The 19483-nt window shown below is 35.7% G+C and overlaps 4 protein-coding genes and 1 long non-coding RNA gene across 6 annotated transcripts in view; 3 read left to right on the forward strand and 2 right to left on the reverse strand.

Moving 5' to 3' along the window:
• Window positions 1-951: 951 nt before the first annotated feature.
• LOC116300728 (sorting nexin-20) lies at window positions 952-7151 on the reverse strand. Of its 2 annotated transcripts, none has more exons than XM_031709651.2 (3): window positions 6839-7151; window positions 3546-3715; window positions 952-2310 (listed from the first exon to the last, which is right to left on the reverse strand). In XM_031709651.2, the coding sequence occupies exons 1-3, from the start codon at window positions 7011-7013 to the stop codon at window positions 1627-1629; spliced, it is 1029 nt and encodes a 342-aa protein (XP_031565511.1). In that variant the 5' UTR covers window positions 7014-7151; the 3' UTR covers window positions 952-1626. The 2 variants fall into 2 exon arrangements, with proteins under 2 accessions (XP_031565511.1, XP_088890721.1); XM_089034595.1 differs by lacking the exon at window positions 6839-7151 and adding an exon at window positions 4633-4742.
• Window positions 7152-8124: 973 nt separating this feature from the next.
• LOC116300720 (tumor protein p53-inducible nuclear protein 2) lies at window positions 8125-10134 on the forward strand. The gene is made up of 3 exons (XM_031709640.2): window positions 8125-8461; window positions 8634-8806; window positions 9037-10134. The coding sequence occupies exons 2-3, from the start codon at window positions 8668-8670 to the stop codon at window positions 9516-9518; spliced, it is 621 nt and encodes a 206-aa protein (XP_031565500.1). The 5' UTR covers window positions 8125-8461; window positions 8634-8667; the 3' UTR covers window positions 9519-10134.
• A 210-nt stretch (window positions 10135-10344) lies between these two features.
• LOC148909618 (uncharacterized) lies at window positions 10345-13040 on the forward strand. The gene is made up of 3 exons (XR_016120516.1): window positions 10345-10689; window positions 11516-11613; window positions 12928-13040. It is a non-coding gene; the product is annotated as an uncharacterized LOC148909618 (long non-coding RNA).
• Window positions 11156-19483, reverse strand: part of LOC116300682 (uncharacterized protein F13E9.13, mitochondrial-like) — a 47697-nt gene continuing 39369 nt past the window's right edge. Inside the window, exon 5 of the mRNA XM_089034410.1 lies at window positions 11156-13038. Within this exon, the coding sequence (XP_088890536.1) occupies window positions 12720-13038 (319 nt within the window). The 3' untranslated portion in view covers window positions 11156-12719. The remainder of the gene's footprint in view (window positions 13039-19483) is intronic.
• LOC148909619 (uncharacterized) lies at window positions 15296-17685 on the forward strand. Its single transcript, XM_089033625.1, has 2 exons — window positions 15296-15428; window positions 17057-17685. The coding sequence occupies exons 1-2, from the start codon at window positions 15314-15316 to the stop codon at window positions 17650-17652; spliced, it is 711 nt and encodes a 236-aa protein (XP_088889751.1). The 5' UTR covers window positions 15296-15313; the 3' UTR covers window positions 17653-17685.

The raw sequence follows: 19483 nt of genomic DNA on the forward strand, positions 1-19483 counted from the left end.
TGCAACGTTGCGCGCAAGAAGTTTCATTGCGTGAATTTGTGCGCAACAAGTTTAATCGTGTGTACTCATCTGCAACTCGACAACGTTGCGCGCAACAACTTTCATAGTTTGAACTTATCTAACGACTCAGCAACGTTGTGCACGAGTTTCATCGTGTGAACTCCTTTGCGGCATTACGTGAAACAAATTTAGTAGTCTCTTACGCGAAAGAATTATCATCTTTTGAACTTATCGAACAGCTCGATTAGCAGCAAATTACGCGCAAGAAATTTCATGTCAGAGTCTGCAGCGCTAATGACAAATGACTTGCGGTTCTCACCCTATGACGTTATTTTTTGCGTACCTCTGGCCACAGACTTGGGTGGAATTTCCTCATGTATGGTTTCCTACATGTCAAGTTCCGTCACCAGCAACTTTGAACGCAAGCGCTGAACTCTGTTGCGAGTCTTCATTAACGTGCAATATAAAGTAACATTTCAGCTGTAACACGGTAATAGATTAAATCGTGTGGGCCGCCTCCGTAACATTGGGCGTAATGGAAATGGAGTGTTATTCTCACCCAGCGACATGCGAGTTCTTATTGTCCTATGCAGAATTTGGCCGAGTAGAGTTTATTATTATCGTTTCGTTATGGAGAAAATTGTTACCTGTTATGTCCCTCGAAATATCTTTCAACAACGTTGCACGACAATGATGCATATGACTATAATTACCTTTACCGACCCGTAATTTTATTTAACACTTCGCCACCCACCCTCTGCTGGTTTATGGAGAAATGCAAATTCCAATAGTTTTATTTCTAAATCATGTAGCAGAAGTTTATTTCTTAGAAAACGAATTATTATTCCGCTTATACACTCGATGTAGCATACACTTAACACATACATCTTTAACGAGTGACAAAAACACATTTCATAGGAAAAATATTATTTTGCTAAGAGATACTTTAACTGGGGCAAAATATAACAAATATATTTTCAAAATCTTCTTTATAAAACATGTTAAGACATCTACATTACAAAATATGTAGTGGAGTCCTTATTAAGTCAATTATATACTGACTACTATATACAGGTATTTCAGAAGGATTTTCTATTTCCTGAACAGTAAAGCATCGAATAATGAGCGAAGATAGAGCAGTTTTCGTATGAGTGGGATACGATACGACAAATTGGTAGCGGTACCGTATCTTACCGTAGTCGCAACTACGCGTTGTGATTGGGTGAATTACTAAAAGACAATGGGAAGCCATTTTAATGCAAGGTAGTAGACACTCATTCAATATTTTCACTTTCACTGTTAGAGACTAATCATACAATAATGGAAATCAATAGATACTGTGCCATTTGGACCGTTTTAAAATAGTACTGTTTCGCAGATATAGTATTTGTGCCCTGTTACTCACTTTTGAGTAAAATCTAAAAAGAAAGAAAGACAGTAATAATAAAATGATAATAAAAACATAGAAACGACAGAAAAGAAACAAGGAAAGGAAAGGAAGGCAAGGAGAGGAAAGGAAAAAGAAAAAATGGTTTAAAAAAATGATCATTATTCGATGCTTCTGTTCATTGGTCAGGCATTTTCTCGAATGTACAAAATTATAATTCTAAATATATATACATATTTCTAATCGAAAACGTCACTATATCTATGAACAGCTAATTCTCTTAAAGTGAAGGCATGTTCCACTTCAATCCCACTAATTTTCTGAACAGTTGCGAGTCTTTTCTCGGCATCTTTTTTTTCTTTTCCCAACCTCCAGCACAACTCAATCCTCGTATTTAAAAGTGGAATCAAATATGAACTGGAGACATTGCTGCCAATCAACTCTAGGGCAGCTTCGGCATACTGCTCAGCTTCCTTAAAGCGGGCAATTTTGTCATAAGCCACTACCATACTCCCTAACGTAGCTACTATTTCTGGTATCCCGTCTCCAAGCTTTTGCTGAAGGTGTAAAGAGTTCGTAAGAAGTCTTAAACTGTCGGTCCATTTTCCTCCACGAATATCGGAGCATGCTTGTCTCAAATCAGGAAGATAAAAAAATTCTTTGAAAGCAGTAGCATTACGCACGCTATCATTTGTATAGATGTAAGATAAAAACTTCTCAAATGCGCGGCATCTCGACTGAATGACTTCACCATCAAAGTTCTTTGACCCGTAAACTTTTTTAGGAAGTCGTACTTTGGAAATCAACTCTGGGCACACTTTCTTGAGTTCTTTGCAGAGATTTGTGAATTCAGAATAACGTCTTTCGACTACTGCTTTATCGCTGTCCAGGCCGTCTGTTTTCACTACCATGATAGAGTAGAGCTACGAAAGTAAAAGAAAGCGAGTCAAAGAAAAGGAATGTAAAAATGCCTCAACGATGCGGTACCCAAACAGCAAAAATCCAACTACCCGCCCAATTCTCTCTATTTTATCCTCTGCTTAATTTCTATTCTATTTGAATACCATTACTGGCCAAGGTTAACCTTGACCTGGTGTTCCAAGAAATGCGTTTGTCCATGAATAGATATAGAAATGGAGGTAAAGACAACGGAAACTTGTTGTTTGGCCGCAACCCTAGCGCTTTTGTCTCTCTGCCTTTTTGAAAATGTTGCTCAAATGTGCAAGTATTATACTGTTTTTGGCATAATTTTCTAGAGTGTGTTTGACCTTGGCCTTCAGCAAGTTGAGTGCAAATCACCTTGGGTTGACTCACACCTATTTTATTCTGCTGACTTAGCCTCAAGGACATTGCTTTCAAGGAAGTATGAAACGTTCAATTAAAAAATATCTAAAACTTGACTGAACTCTGTTTAGTCTACAAGATTTTGGTTCACTCTTTAAGGTCACTAGGAAATAATAATATAATAATGATAATATAACATTTATGTAGCGTCTATCCAAATCTGTTCTAGGCGCTTCACAACACAAACAAACCGTGGTAGATTTAGAGCTTACATACATCCTTGTTTCATAAATTCTAAATGAATTAGTAATTTTATTAAGTCAAACGTCTCACTACAATATGACTTCATGTATCGTAATTTCTCATACAGGGAGGGATGAGCACCATATTGAAGGGGGGGGGGGGGGCTAAGGAGCATTTTTTTAAGAGGGGAGGGGGCTAATATTATTAACTGATTTCCTCTACTTTTCTGTGGTATGTCCTCTTTATCTAGCCATCAAAATGTTGTGGACTCACGACGCGTATCTAAGGAAATTGTTTTTTTACCACAGAAAATTAAAAATAATTATTTTACTGCGAAAACGAGGGTAAAATTTGAAATAAAAACAGTTTCAAGTGTGCACATGTTTTGCTGACATAATTTATCGTAATTTATGTCCTGCTATCTCCCCCGGCTCTAGACCAATCAGAAAGCGAGAAAATCCACAAATGTGGTAAAATCTCAATTTTTTATCAAAAAAGAAATCAAACTTACTAGATAAAATAATGTGTTATTCTTGTAAAAAAAATGAAGGGAGGGCAGGGCTTTTGAATCTTAACTTTGATGATTTAACCTTTTGAACATTACAAAGATAATATTAACATATATACTCACAACATATTTGTTGCGGCCTTCCTCACAAACCCTCGTTGAGACAATTTCAAACCTGACTTTTGGTCTGAGATCTTGACTAAGTTTGCTTATACTAAAGCCTCTTGAAATACTATCGACAGGGAAATCCAGTTCATCTACATCACTGCTCTCATCCTCTTCCTCAAAAACAACTGAATATGACAGAAAATAAAGAAAGCAAGTTAGACATCATATCCAACATGGACCATGTTGCCTTACAGTATGAATAGATTTAAATTTTTGATTAAAAAAGCTATTAAAAAACAAAACTGGTGCAGCTTTTTTATTACAATTCAGGTTCTCTCTCATAATATGAACTTCACAGGTTTTTATGTCTAGTTGTTATAACTTTCACATCAGACTCAAGTAAAGCTACCTTTGTAAGTAGAACAACCCAATTATTAAATAAGGTAATGTAACAGAAATGTTTAATGTACACTGAATTATTTTTTCCTGTCATACCTAACAGCTTCAAGGCCTAGTTAGGCTTTAGTCAGCACGTAAGGCACCTATTTTTTATAACAAAAAGTTGTAAATTAACTGTCACCCGGTCAGCTCAGTAAGGTAAGACTTTGGATCTGTTGTGCGGGAGGTCGTGCTTCAAGCCTTGACCAGACCAACAATTAGGGTCTTAAAATAACTGAGGAGAAGGTGCTGCCTTTGTAATTACAAATGGTTTGACCTTCATGTGGCTCGAATGACTGTGGCTGTCCCTTCCCTAATTAATTAGAGGGATTTTAAAAACAACAACAACACTTAAAAAAGAGGACCACAAATTTATCCGTTGAATTACTGTTAAGAGCTATCATGACCTTGGTCGAGTATGTCTTCCCAAAGTGTCAAAGAAACATGAATATGAATACAACTCAAACAAAATCTGAAGTGAACAACACATGGTATGAACTGAGAAAATATAACGGTCATAAAAACCCAAGGTAAATGGGTCTATTCTGGGTAACATACAGTACTAGTCAATAATGGTTTGAAGCAAATATCAGAATTGTAGTAAGCAAAAATGTTAGCAAACAGACATGAATAGTGCCCAATAATCATTCATAAATATACCTACATGCAAAATGGGACCTAAGTTCCATGATGTATAATAGTCACTGCACGATCAAGTATAATTCTTTTTTGTTGTGAAATTGTATATAAGTCTTATTACAACTGCCAAATCATGTAAACATGATCAAAGAAACTGAAAGCATGGTTTCAATTTCCTTATAAGAGTATTCTCAAATGTACAGCTCAATGTAATCTTTTTAATTGTGACACAATATTTATCCAAATATGGTGTCAGCTATTAAAATGTGAAATATATAGAGTTCAAGGGAAAATCAGATTATGAATGTTCCAACTTTAACTCCATTTTATTTTAATGTAATTATCAAATTCAAATACTTCCAAAAATATGTAATATGCCAAAAAGGAATATTATTTTCAAGGTTAATTATGGGCTCAAGGAAAAAAAATCAGATAAAATGTTCACATTTAAAAGTATTATGCACTTAAGGGACCAAAGAAAGTGTATGTATTATAAACAGGGTGTTATTAAAACAAATATATAGGAAATTCAGGGAAATTCAGAGAAATTATGAGAAATTTTGTGAACTCCACTAGTTGAGACTCTTAGCCACTGCATGAGCTAAGTCTAAGGTTTGACTATGGTTGTGCAAAGCCACCAACTGATTAGCTTAACTGGTAAGAGCATCTGTCTTTTATATGGAGATAGAGGTTCAAGTCCCAGCCAGACCAACACTCAGGGTCTTAAAATACTAGTAACTGAGGAGAAGGTAGAAGATGTCTGTTATATGGAGATAGAGGTTTGAGTCCCTGCCAGACCAACACTCAGGGTCTTAAAATATTAGTAACTGAGGAGACGATAGCAGGTGTCTGTTATATGGAGATAGAAGTTTGAGTCCGGGCCAGACCAACACTCAGGGTCTTAAAATACTAGTAACTGAGAAGAAGGTAACAGGTGTCTATCCCTAGCAGGTCGACCTCCTTAGGGGCGATCCTAAAAATCCTTTGTGGGGAGAATTTTTTAGGGCTGCCCATGAACATTCCTGCAAAGGATAATCTAATCAACTAGTGTTATCTTCTGTATTATTAAAAACATTTTCAGACATGATAATCATATATGAAAATAAGCTGATTTTTATAAATTATTTTTATTAATTATTTATATAGTGACATTAAACTTTATCTTGCCACCATGTCCTGGCAGGTTAGCACTCATTCACATCTGCCAAAAGGACTTAAAACAAATCTATTGTGTTAAAATGCCTTGTTCTATTGTTTTATAATTCAGAAGCTCCTTTTGGCCAATGTGAATGAAAGCTAACCGTCTTGGCATAATCAATGGACTGACACCAATAAGCAGAAAATACTGGGATGGATTGCATCCAGGATTTTTACTAAAAAAGATGGTTCAAACAAGTGAACGGAACCAAAAAAGGCCTGTAGTTAAATGAATAAAAAAAAATCTAATTAGGGGGTTTGTATAGTTTTCATTTAGGGGGTTCTATTTTTATCAGCATTATTTATTATTATTATTATTTATTATTATTATCTAATAATATTGTTATTATCATTATTTTATTATTATTGCTATTGTCATTATTTTATCATTATTGCTATTATTTTTTTTATCATCTCATACTATTGCTATAATTATCATTATTAGCAACGTAAAATATGCTATACCCCAATAAGTAGACTACTAACTTGTTAGTAGTAAAATATTTTAGAGATGATGTAATAACAGCAACCAAACTATTGTCTATCAAACGTCTGAGAATGTTAATTCAAATTTAGACATCAATTAAAATAGTTGAGAGTCATATTATTTAGAAGAATATTTCTAAAAAAGAAATAAAAAGATAGTAAGCAAATATCTATCGGACTGTAGTAAAAATTCAACTAATTTATCCGTCGCTGGCTATGGATTTTAGTTACTACAAGTCAAACAAGGTTAAGAACATCTAATATTCGTGCAATGGTTTCCATGCAATACTACGATAAATAATCACACCAAAAATTGTTTACACACAAGAGAATTCAACGACATAGTTATGAAAGAAGAAAGTAAGAAGGGATGGAATAAAAGATATTGCTAAAATCAGATAATAAAAGCATGAAATATAAAACGACGATAGGTACCAAGCTGATTACGAAACTATTCATATTGTGGATGTTGCATATGGCATGTCAGAGCCCGTCAAAATTTAAAAAAATAAATAAATAGATTCTCGAAGATTCTACACTGTACCAACCTTCTCCTTTATTCGGCTGTGAAGGTGAGTATCCATCCTCCTTTATCATAACTAATCTGCCATTAAACATCATAGTTGAAGGTAGACTGTCCAAGTCATCACACGAACCAAGCTCTTTATCCAGCTCCTCAGCATCCGTTGGAGGAGATAATTTCTCTAAAAGTTTTGAAGACATATGTAGCAAGCTTGGTTTTTAAGCGTTGGCGTAGTTACGAGCTTGTCAAGAGCAAAAATCATTCATGTTCAGCATTATTTCCCCGGAATTTTTCGACAGGATGCCAATCGACGCCATTCGACGCCATGTTTATTTTTTGACGCCTTCGACAGGAATGCATGATGGGTATCGAGGAACGGGTATCGAGGAACGGGTATCGAGGACATCAAGCGTCGGTTAAAAATAATCAGTTTGACACGCATTCAGTCTCACAAAAAAATTAAAGATTCATGATCTTTATGGCATTACTTTTTAATAGGATTTAGGAAAAAAGACTAGAATTATCTAGAGTGTAAATCACGAGCTTTATCAGCTTGGAAATTGGAACGGGAATGCCATATGTGAGAAAAGCTGTGAATAAAGCGAATCGAAGATACGATTTCATCTACTTTTAATGGAATAAAACCTGAGACAAGATTACAACTTATTCCTTTCTTACCCCTTTACCTTATTATTTTTAAGAAACCCATAGTTTCGATGACGCGCGTCGTCAGAAGACAGTTGCCATGGCAATATGTTATGCCTTATAACTCCTGATGACGTATATTAGATATTATCCCGGTTTAAAAAACTTGTTTCCAGTATTTACTTACGTATTCCATCAAAATTCTTATGTTACCAAGGGATTTTTGAACATTTCTAAAAATTAAATGTATAATGTAGAAACGCTTTCTTTTTCGATTCGTTGATTCTCTCGACCACTAACCAAATATGTTTGCATTCATTATGAGGCTTTATCAGTTTGTTCGAAAATCGTGCACTAAACCTCGAATTACCATCACGAGGAGATTTTGAAATTAGATATCGAAGAGATATTTATGAGAGAATAAAATGATATTACAGAATCCGTCAAGGTATATTTTAATGTGGTTTTATTCAGGTTTTTCCCTCAGTACGCACCGGAAATAGATTGTGTTTTGTTTTGATTTTTATGTAAATAAGAAGGAAAATTACTTGATCACGTGCTGATTAACATTTATGACATAATAGCTCCTTATTTGGCAACCGGAACTAAATTTGATTGGTTTATCACTCGGCTTGACGGACTTTGACAGAATGTCAACATAAACACAAGAGTTTTCCCAAATTTTTATTTCGCAGTTGAAAAGAAAGTCGTAATCACTAATTTTTTGGCGCTTAGATATCGCCCAAAGCTTAACAATTTCGCTGTTTTTTCGTTTCAAGCTGATAGAACGCAAGAAAAGGAAGCCCTTCTTTTAAACAATTCATTAATTTTTAGTGCATCGTAAAGAAAATCGAGCGAAATAGCTCCCTACATAATCTCGCCCATCACAAGCCAAGAATAGCAAGGCAAGCAAGCTTTCTTGTCAACGGATTTTGGCGGACTTTTTAGCCAAATAAACATCATCGTTAGGATCTACGAAACACTCGTTTAACTCTACTCAAAGGTGAGTGCCCGCAAGCCTTAACTGAAACAAGTATTTTTAGATCTTTGGATTTCGTGCACCAAATTTTTTTTTTGTACGTACGTATGTTTTCAGCTGTTTGCATTGTGTATACGAAGTAACGCTAGTTGTTATGCAGAACCTTGATCGGATGTGTTCTTTATTCCTTCTATAGGTTTGATTATTTCGAGTAAAAGCGACCAATAATCATGTTTTCAAGTCTTACTAGTTATTTTTGGGGGGAGCAAGATGACCAAGTTGTTCACGATTGCCCTGTGAACATCGAAGACAACAGGTCGGAAGAAGGATGGATTTTGGTCGACTTGGCTTCTGTTGAAAAGCCTAAAGGTACAATTTAAGCCAGAATTAACAGTAATTATAATAAAAATGTTACTTGTATTCTTCATCATAAAAAAATTTAAAATAATATTATCTCCAATATTATATTTCGTTGTCACGGTCCTTCGCCCTTGACATTGTTTTCACCACCATTACATCACTCCCGGATTTCATCAGATCATATTCCAAACTCGTAAGTAGAAAAAAGTTCGGATAATCACATTTTTTTTCAATTTCAGACCAAGTCCAGCGTGAAAAAGATGCTGTGGCGGTTCCAGAAAGCGTCGAAGAAAGCTGGTATGTTACCCCGCCATCTTGCTTCGATGCAGGAGACATTTCTGGGGCGAACCTCGAAACTAATCCCTTGGAAAACCTCCTTATTGAACACCCTAGCATGTCTGTTTACGGCCCTCGCTCAACGATATCTTCTACCACTCAAGCCTCTAGCTCCTCATCAAGAGAGGCTAGCCAGCAAGCTGACCACGAACAAGCTGTAGAACGCAGGTCTGCTCGTCGCTCTGTGCGCTTTCAGGAACAGCTGGAGCTCATCTCCAAACGTAAGCTTGTAGAACAGCCGAAAAAGGGGTCAACTAGGCCTAACGCAAAGAATATGAAAAGACAAAACAAGGTTGAACACCACACTTCGCGTTCTAGGAGGACGAAAAAGAGGGACAGAATGGTTGGTAAACATATAGGAATGCATGGAAAAAGAGGAGGCTAAGATGTGATTATGAGGATGAAGTGAATGTGTGGGAGCAAAGTCCAAACTTTGAATATGCAACAAAAACTATTTATATTTTCTTTAGCAAATCAATCCTGAACTTAGGTAGCTTTTTTCTAAAATTAATACTGTACATAAATTAGTGCACTACTTGAAATTTTCTGAGCTGTTTTTTCGGTGTCAGAATTTCTTGATTAGAAGTTGATACAGTTAGATAGGTGTTTCTAGTAATAAATGCGAGATGAATACCTTGCGGTTTTAAAATTTCAAAAAGAAAAAAAAAATTACAAAGACGTTTGATCATACGGTATTTCTGAATTTTACTTGTATGAATTCACTTTCCTTGGAAGAGTGTTCAAGAATGTTCTAATTTAACGAACTGTGATGTAACTTGTGTTGGACCGGCAATGACGACCTTAACAGAAAGACCAAAAAAAAAGGAAAAAAATCAGCTATAATTTATTATTCACAAAAAACTAAAAAAAGTATTATGAATACTGTCAATATAATTACCATCGAACTATATAAGTGCATTCTTAATTATGTGCACGGTAAGATATGATATTGAATACAGTCTGAAATTGACAGCAATAAAAATATGTTTCTATAAAAAGAACTGTGTTGGTTTGTGTGTTAATGGGATTTTCCACCTGTGTCCGGCCTGTGTCAATAACCCTGCTGTCGGCATTTATTATGTAATGTTATTTGATTTTCTCTCCTCTAAATATAACACATTGGTTGGCTGTGGGTCTATAAATTTCCTAACATACTGGATTGCATAATTGGCCTTTGAATAATTTAATGCGGAAAAAAAATGTGTGGTACTTCCAAGGTCTGGTGCCCATCCACTACGATATCAATTCACGGTACTTTATATACAGGAAAAATTGGCCTTCAAATGAAGCTAAAAGAGTATGCTGAAAGATATAACTGTAAAGAAGCCGAGTATCTTAACTTCCGTACGCGTCCGGTAATATGGCTTATGATTTACCAGGCCGAATGAAAAGCCATATATTTATCCACCGGTATTTAAATGACTCGTAATCGTACTAATGTACGTATCCAGTAACCAATGAAAGCTGTAGTCGTCGATTGTTTCTAACCGGGCCGTGAAAAACATCGCAAAATGAATATCCGTTTAATTTTTAATGTCAACGTTCGACTTCAACACGTATGTAAAAATTATTCAGTAAATCTAAAAACATCCGATATTATATTACTACTGAGGGTCTGTGGTGCAATTTTACTTGAAATGTAATAATTCTTTATGTTGGGGTATCGGTTTCTCTCGTTATCTATTTTTGCTCGGTTCGCACTGTAAGTTAAGAAGGGCGTGGCCAATCCTAGACGCAAAATATTGCTAACGCACCGCGGATTCGGAAACTTTTAAATAGGCCAGTTTCTAGAGTTAAGAAGTAATTATTTAAGAATTGTCATTTTGACTATTAAATTGTCTTAACGGTACTTATTATTTTCCCATCATGATAAGTGGTTTGGAATGCGCGTGCTCGGGTCAAATATAGATTGGTGAAAAACGGATTTAACAATTGGTTATTGAAGCACTTAGCATTAATGGCAAACACTTATCCTGAGTGAATGTCTCTCCACAAAACCAGAACACTAAAACTTATCATACATTTTTATTCCCCAAAATTTTATTCTCTTCTGCATGCTTTACCAAGAATATAAATATTTCATCAAATTTATAGTTTATATATTAAAAAATGCACTTACTGAAACCGTAGAGTGCATATAATATATCCGTTAAAAACATTATAAAAAATTGCAGATTTGCACAAGTAAGTTCAGTAGATCGTAGACCTACAAAACTTTGCACCAATATTAATTCGTACAATACAATTTTGTTAGTTAACTTTTACACAGATATATTGTATGCACTCTAATACTACCATGCTATTGCACTCTATTGAGTAAAGTGAATTGTACAGCATTTAGCTCTTGCATGATGACAGTCTTACCGTTTATTCTTTTCTTAGTGCAATTTATCTTCACTGTTTTCATCGCTATGTGCTGATCAAGACAACAGTTGCAATGTCAGGAAATACATTGCCATCGATCAGAGTAATGTAAAAAGGTACTGAACAATTTATTTGATTGATGGTAGCCTGTTGCTTGATTTCCCTGTCACAACCGTTGTCTTAATCATTGCAGTTCTGTGATGGCTCGTGACTGCCTGTGTGAGGATACTGTATTTTCTATATCTGCCCATGGCAAGGTGTACTGTACATCATCCTTGCGTTCATGGGATAATGAATAGTTAATCAGGAACAAAATTGCTAAAAACAGATTTTCCCTATCCGAACCTTCTGATTCGTAAATTACTTCTATATCTTTTCTGCCATAAATTCCCTTTCCCAGATGCATATATTATACTTTTACATAGATACTTTTCTTTGATAAGCAGGTTATAACAGGAAAGACATAGCCAAAGGCTGATGTTTTTAATTTCCACTGCAATCCCCCTTACTAAACATTTTGATTGTAAGAAAAAAATTAATTATTAAATATGTTACTTATTAAATATTATTTTTATGTTTAAAGTCAAGTATTGCTGGCTTCTAAAACCCTAAGATAAATAATTCCAAGATCTTGGAAAAAAATTTAAAACTCAATCAATAAATAAAAAATTATCTGATAAAAATTGAAGAATATATTATTAGTACTAAGTGTAATGTCATAAAATTTACGGGTAAGTAGTTTTCAGTATGTATTTATAATAGTAGATATATACTCACTAATATATAATAACTTATTCTATATAATAAAAAGTGTTATTTTAAATGTTACCCTAAGATTGTTTTCTTGTAGCTGGGCACAATCAAATAGACATTGGTATTTCGTTTACACCCAGATTCAAACAATAGCATAATTCTTTGGTTCAAAGCTCTCTACATTAATTTTTACCAAGATAGTGAATCTGATTAATAATCTGGTCTAGCTTGGGTTCAGATAGGTGCCTATCTCAATAAATACTAAAATGTATGAAGACAAAAATAATGTCAAGAGTATAAGAATAGTTCTTTAAAAAATGATGTATTTTAGGTTATTTTCTTGGAAAACCAGTCATTTGATACTGGTATTTTAAGTATGCCATCTAATATAAATATTTATATTTTTGATACATTCCTAGTATACAATGATGCATCTGAAACAGCAAACAGCTATTATATAATAACTTATCTACTTTCTCATTCTTTCCACCTTGGCCATGAAGCTCTTGACCCTGTCAAAACTGACAGGTTTGGACCAATGGCCATCTTCCTTGAAATGCGACCCTATTATCATGGCATTAGCACTTAGATATTGGTCCACATTACTGATATCCACCCCAGATCCTATTATTATTGGCACAGACACTGCCTCATGTACTGCTAACATCTCCTTGTAGCTTGCTGGGGATCCTGTAGAGATACCAGTTATGACAACTCCATCAGACTGGAAGAACTCAGCTGCTTTTGCCATCTCTACAACATCAATGTCTCTTGTCAAGGCATGGGAACTGAAAATCAAGAGTCAAGAGATTCACATACCTATGCAGTATCAAAACGTAGCTCAGTGTGACTTCAAGCCATCAGATTTCAATTATATTTTATGAACTGTGCTTTATGAAATTTAGTCTAGAAAAGGAAATTTGAAAAATCTTGGTTAATAAGTGTGGTCCTTGAATCTATTTTCAATTACCACTTACCGTGATGCATCACAATTTGTTTACATTTTGAATCGTGTCACCACTGAAAAAACAATTCCAACATTTTGAATAAACTCTTAGATAGTCCCTAAGGCCGTAAAAGAATGTTAATGAATAGTTATTGTGCCTTAGTGCTATGTCGGAAAAGGATTTAATATGAAGTTATTATTCAATATATGAATCTTTGAATTTCATGGACCACGAAATTCATCTGTGACCGCGGTGCATCACGGTAAGTGGCAATGGGTCTTTAAAAGCGGCTAATTCTGAAAGGATGATTAGGATTAATAGACTTTTTCTGAGATAACGAGGATGATGCATTATGGTCTAGCTTACAGTAGGTACAAACATCTTTCATTCATCATGCCTTATATGTTGTTGTTTTGCAGAAGCTATAGAGCCTAATATATCATTTTTGGCTATTGTGATCAATCCCCACTGTAGGATAAGGTGTCGGCAAGCAGTTGGCCGGCCACTTACCGACACCTTCCCATCATCTTACCGACAACCAGATTTCAAATATAGTGTAGAGTATAGAAGTCAAATACAGTGATTTATGAAATTGAACTCTTGGTAAACACATTATAATCTAAGAAAAATCAAGCAGTTAGAATACCTTCTATATCTAAAACTCCTAAAAACTTTGATAAGATATGAAAGTCTGTTTTTGTGGCTGATAAAGAAATAGCAAACGGCAGTTTTGTTAAAATTAGTGATCAAGAGTAAATGTTGTAAATTATTGAACTCTAAAAAGGCCTATATTTACGGAAGCTCTGGGGGGACTTCACACTTCACACTTCACACTTCACACTTCACACTTCACACTTCGCACTTCACACTTCACACTTCACACTTCACACTTCACACTTCACACTTCACACTTCACACTTCATACTTCAAATTTAATAGTTTAAACATGATTGCGTGGTCTCCCTGTGTTTCTGTGCTTGCTGTCAAGATGGCGTCAGAGATGAAACACGAGATGAGATTTATTTATTTATTTATGCTTAAAAGTAACAACTGTAAGGTCTCCAATTTTTTTCTATTTAAATTTAACTATTTATCGTTTATTTTGTAATTTTTGTAAGACTCCAACTTCAAACGACACCAAATAGTCGGGCATAGTTTTACTAGGATCAAGGGTTCTACCGTGCAGGGTAGTCCGTTGTTTGTCGAACTTCCTCTAATAACGGGCCTTCGTTTTTTTTTGATATGAACCTCAACGATGTAATCTTGGTATTAATAAACCTAAATGTAAAAGTTAAGGGAGGTCACTATGGTACAGATTATAGGTTTGACATTATTGAGAAGCTGCACCACAGGTAACCCAACATGCATGCATGATTAATCTAAAGTTATTTGCACATTTTCCCTTTATAACCTACTTCATTACTTGGTGCCTGTACTGGGTGGTTACTAGCATGCATACTTTAAATGTTGGTTTGGTATTAGATAATGAAAAAGCCACCTTTAGAGTAGCCATTAAAGAGACACCCATTAACCAGTCACTTTTAATAATTTCTAGCTATATCAGGTACTGGAAACAGCCAATTTGGAAAGGCTGAAGAACACATTTATTGAGAATAAAATGAGTACCACATGTCATAATGTGCAATTTTGAAATTATGGTCACAAATAACAGGGCATAGCATAATTTTTGGAAATTTAAGTAATTCTTGTTGTGTTTCAATCCCCCCTCTCTTTGCTTAGAGATTTCCACATTTCTGGCAAAATGATAATAATACTTTGTTCTCAAATGTAAAAAGGAAGAACTTAGAAAACTATAATAATATTTTCCGTCCTTTCTTCACACCTGACCACCTCCCCTAATTTCCTAAGATTTTTTGTTTGACCTTTTACACACATATATACATACACACTTTATTTTCTTTTCAGAAGCATTGACAGAAAAAATACAATATGATAAAAAAGTTAAATATATAAAGTATAAATCTAAGATGATATATACTATATATACACCTGCCTCCTGGATTTTCTTTTAAGCAAATCTCTAAATGACTGATCAGTTTCTTAATGACATCATCAATTTATATTATACCAGGTGCACAGTGTTAAGGCATTAAGGATGGTGACCGATCACCAGTTTGAGGCAATGGGTTTGGCTATCGGAGAGACAGCAATGCTGCGAGCCATGATATTGCCAAGAAATAATGATTCTCAAGTCAACTCTCCAATACAAGGTATGGACTAGAAATCATTAACTCATTAAAATGGCACAATATAACACTAGCTTAACAAAAAACATTAGCCTCAAGCTAACCTTTATCTACAGGCTGCTACAGAGATTTGAAAAACAATTCCCCTTTTTGTTCATCCTAGACACATTATCTGACAAATATAGTACATAACCTCACAAATGTTCTTTGCAAGCTACAACATAGCTTTATATGGTTGCTCTCATATGACAAAAATCAAGCTGTTACTATTATTAGATTATATTTAATTATTTATTTTGGATTCACCAGCTTTGTTATTAATTTTTAAATTTCCTATCTTATTGAGTAAGAATTTTTAAAAACTACTGCCATTTTTCATGGGGTGGCCAAAGATGATCAGAATATGTCATTTTTGGCTATTCCCTCCCCATCCGCTACTCCTGTAGATAAAAACCTATGCCAAAATGCATGTAACTACAATTCTCAAACACATTAATAATTCAGGAGTTTTTCATCCAATGACCATGGTCTATTCAGTTAGGTAGATGCATCTTGTTGATACCCCAATGAAACATTGTAGGAAGATCACTAATGATATGGGAAAAAAACATCTACATTCATCCACCTGACTTAACAGGACTATAAAACACGGTTCGAGATCACTAGTGTAGTTTAAATCTACATTGTGGTTTGAATTATCAAAAGAGTTAGAACCCCCCGTTACCTCTTTAATTTCTCTCCCCTTTGCTCTGTTTGTCTGTCAAACTAACTACATACCTAATTTACATTTTTCCCCTAAGTTTTTTTTTTTGTTCAAATATTACATTCCAGCCAATCCAAATCAACCAACTGTGTAAATCAGTAGCGTAGCTAGGGAGGGGGGAGAGGGGAGGGGGGAGAAGTGCCCCCTCCACAATTTAAGAAACTTTGTTAGAATGTATCAGAAAAAATATGAAAATTCAATATTTTTTAGCTTTTTATTATGGGTGTCCACCCAAATTTTTCCTTTTCCTGGGTTCTAGCTACGCCACTGAGTGTAAATTACTAACTGGTAAGGAGTACAGGGGGTTGTAAATCATACCCCTGGTGGGCCTTCAAGTATCAAAGGGATAAAATATAAAATATGACAAATATAAATTCATTATTAGTTATTATTACTATTATTAATTTTATCAGTTCCTTTAACGGTCTCATATCAAAAAGTTTATACACCTACTTGCAGAAACGTCACAAGAAAAAAGAACATAAGTAATTTAGTGAGAAAGGAATAAATTAAAGACAAAAGAAGATCAATGAAGCTGAACTCTGAAGACAAAAGAAAGAGTTCAGCTTCAGTGATCTTCTTTTGTCAACCTAATTTATTCCTATCCCACTAAACTACAAATGTTCTTTTTTCCTATGACAACGTTGTTGCAAGTAGGTGTATGTTTTCAAGTAGTCAATTGTACGTAAATTGTTTGCGTAAAACATGGCAATATGAAATAAACTTTCCATCATTATCATTATTATTATTATTATCACAACTATGCCAAGAAATAGACTGCAATCAAAATAACACGAAAATATTATTTATTTTAGATAACAGGAAGGAAGAAATAAGGCGAGCCATCGACAAAATAAGAAACGAAAGAAAGAATGTAAAAAAAAAAAAGAGCCTGCATCCACAAAGACCGAAAGCAAAGTAAAACAGAAGAAAATAAGAATAGGATGGCTACATAGAGCACAAGGCGCCAGGTTCAAGCAAGTGAGAAGAACTGGCGGGGGCTCTATTCGTCAAATTACATACACTGATGATAACGCCATAACTGTAGAGTTCCTTAAAAGTGAAGGGCAACGCATGTTCTTTCCAGGAGGTACTTCCATACACGGTCCTTTAAAGAGCATGAAAGTTGAACTTGGCAATTTCGAGCAAGAGCCTGTCGACAAATTTTCCGACACTGAGGGAAAGGAATGCACCTACCCAGAGTACCTCCGTAGTCGAGGCCTCTATGCAAGTCGTTCGTGCATATATTTAATGACGACTGAAATACCACAACAAGATGACAAGAAAAGCGATGAGAAAGAAACGCCAACGTCAGAGTACGAGCCAATGACCAACGTTTCTACTCCAAAGTATGGTGTTTACAGTGCAGAAGGCGACTACATTGACGTAAAAAGCAATGTCTTAGATATCACATACGAAGAAACTAAAGAGTCATCATACTCTGAAGTTATCATGCGATCGTTATCTTCATATAGACATCAGTGATACGACCTACAGTGTTTGAATGATCCATTCACACAAGACACCGAACTAGATAACTACGATCCCTTAGAAAACAATTTTACAGTAACTGAGATAACAAAAGGCAACACCTGTTATATCAAGAGAAATTTTGCCGATACAGAGTCTGAAGTGTCTGAAGAAAGTTTCAGTTTTCCTCAGTGTCCTATGGACCACACATCAAATGAAATCATTCTCCATCCCCCCTCTGAAGTTTGGGGATATGACGACAACAAGCTTTTACTATGTGTTGTTGCTGCTTGCCATGGAGACCCTGCCTATTATAAATGGTATCTTGATGGAGAAATAATCAAATAATCAAAGAAGGACATGGTTTGTGTTGCCTTCCGGTTGGTGCAACTGGGGATTACAAGGTTGAAGTACAAAGCAAAGGAAAAGCGGAAGTCTCAGATTCTGTGGCGGTTAAGCCTTGGAGATCCAAACCTTTGCCTAGAATAGAAGAAGTTCACGATGATGCTGATTCTAGTCTTCTTCTTTCCAAGTTGCCAATCATTGACATCAAGGATGTTGACTTCAACTCAAGAGATGAAATTGGAAGAGGTTCTTTTGGAGTGGTATATAAAGGTGTATGGGCGGGAACTCCGATTGCATTGAAACATATAAAATTGCGAAATGCCAAAAGGATGCAACCTGTTTTTGAAGCAGAAGTGCAGGTACACAGTATGCTTCGCCATCCCAATATCGTCCAAATAATGGCCATGTCCCTGCTCAAGAATTCTGTTTACATAGTGTCAGAATTAGTGGACGGGTTTAACCTAGAAGATATTTTTATTTTGTGATAAAAGTTCTGAAGCACACAGCCATCGAGAAATGCTGCTTCAAGGCAAAGTCCTTGTTGCCAAACAAATATGTCAAGCAGTGACCTATTTGCATCAACTGAAACCTGCAGTAGTGCACCGCGACATCAAGCGAGCAAATGTCCTAGTTGACAAGAAATCTGTTGCGACGAAACTGTGCGATATGGGACTGAGCAAAATCAAGACAGGAATAGCAACCACAGCTACCAATGGAGTCCCGGGTACGCCGAGTAGTATAGGGAATGGGGGTTCCAGCGCAATCTCAACACGGGCAAGACCCGTGTCAAAAATCCACCTACGGACAATCCCCACTCCAAGTGTGGTTGGGGGCAACAGCGCAAATATGTTAGTCTATATATGGAGTGCGAAGAATGTAAGAGAACTTTTAAGAAAGAAGCGGATTTGAAAAAGCATTTGAAAATGAAGACGAAGTGTATGAGCAGTTATGATTGTGGATGTGGTAAGAAGTTTGAGACTAAGGTTAAGTTGTTTTGGCATTGTCAGGACTGTGAGTACGACTACGACGACCTAAAAAGTGCTTGGTATTAGGTATAAAATATTTCCTATTATATAGATGGAATCCCAAAGCAACTTCAGCACGGTGTCAATACCCGGTAACGGTGAGATTGACGTTAGACAGTTTTGGCGTCAGTCAGAAAGGAAGGTTAAAAGGACTCTCCGAAAAGGTATAGAAGAATTAGGAGCCCTGAAAGCGAGCATAATGGTAGAAGTAAGTTTGTCAAAAGACGAGGTAATGACGACAGCAATGTTGCGATCAAAGTCGTTAGTGATATTAGAATCCACGAATCTGGATAGGTCACTCAGTGAAGCCTTAGAAGCAATAATGGAGTCGCTGTCTAACTACACGAAAGAAGGATCGGGTTGGACAGTAGAGGAGGTTGAAGGAATAGAGATAAGTATGGCCAGGTACGTACCCATACGAGGGGGGAGTTACGTACCGCTACCAACGTGGGTAGAAAGGAAGAAGGCTATTGTAA

The sequence above is a fragment of the Actinia tenebrosa genome, unplaced genomic scaffold, assembly GCF_029948245.1.
Source record: "Actinia tenebrosa isolate PJP-AT-01 unplaced genomic scaffold, QUT_ActTen_1.0 PGA_scaffold2__45_contigs__length_23673736, whole genome shotgun sequence".
NCBI lineage: Eukaryota > Metazoa > Cnidaria > Anthozoa > Actiniaria > Actiniidae > Actinia > Actinia tenebrosa.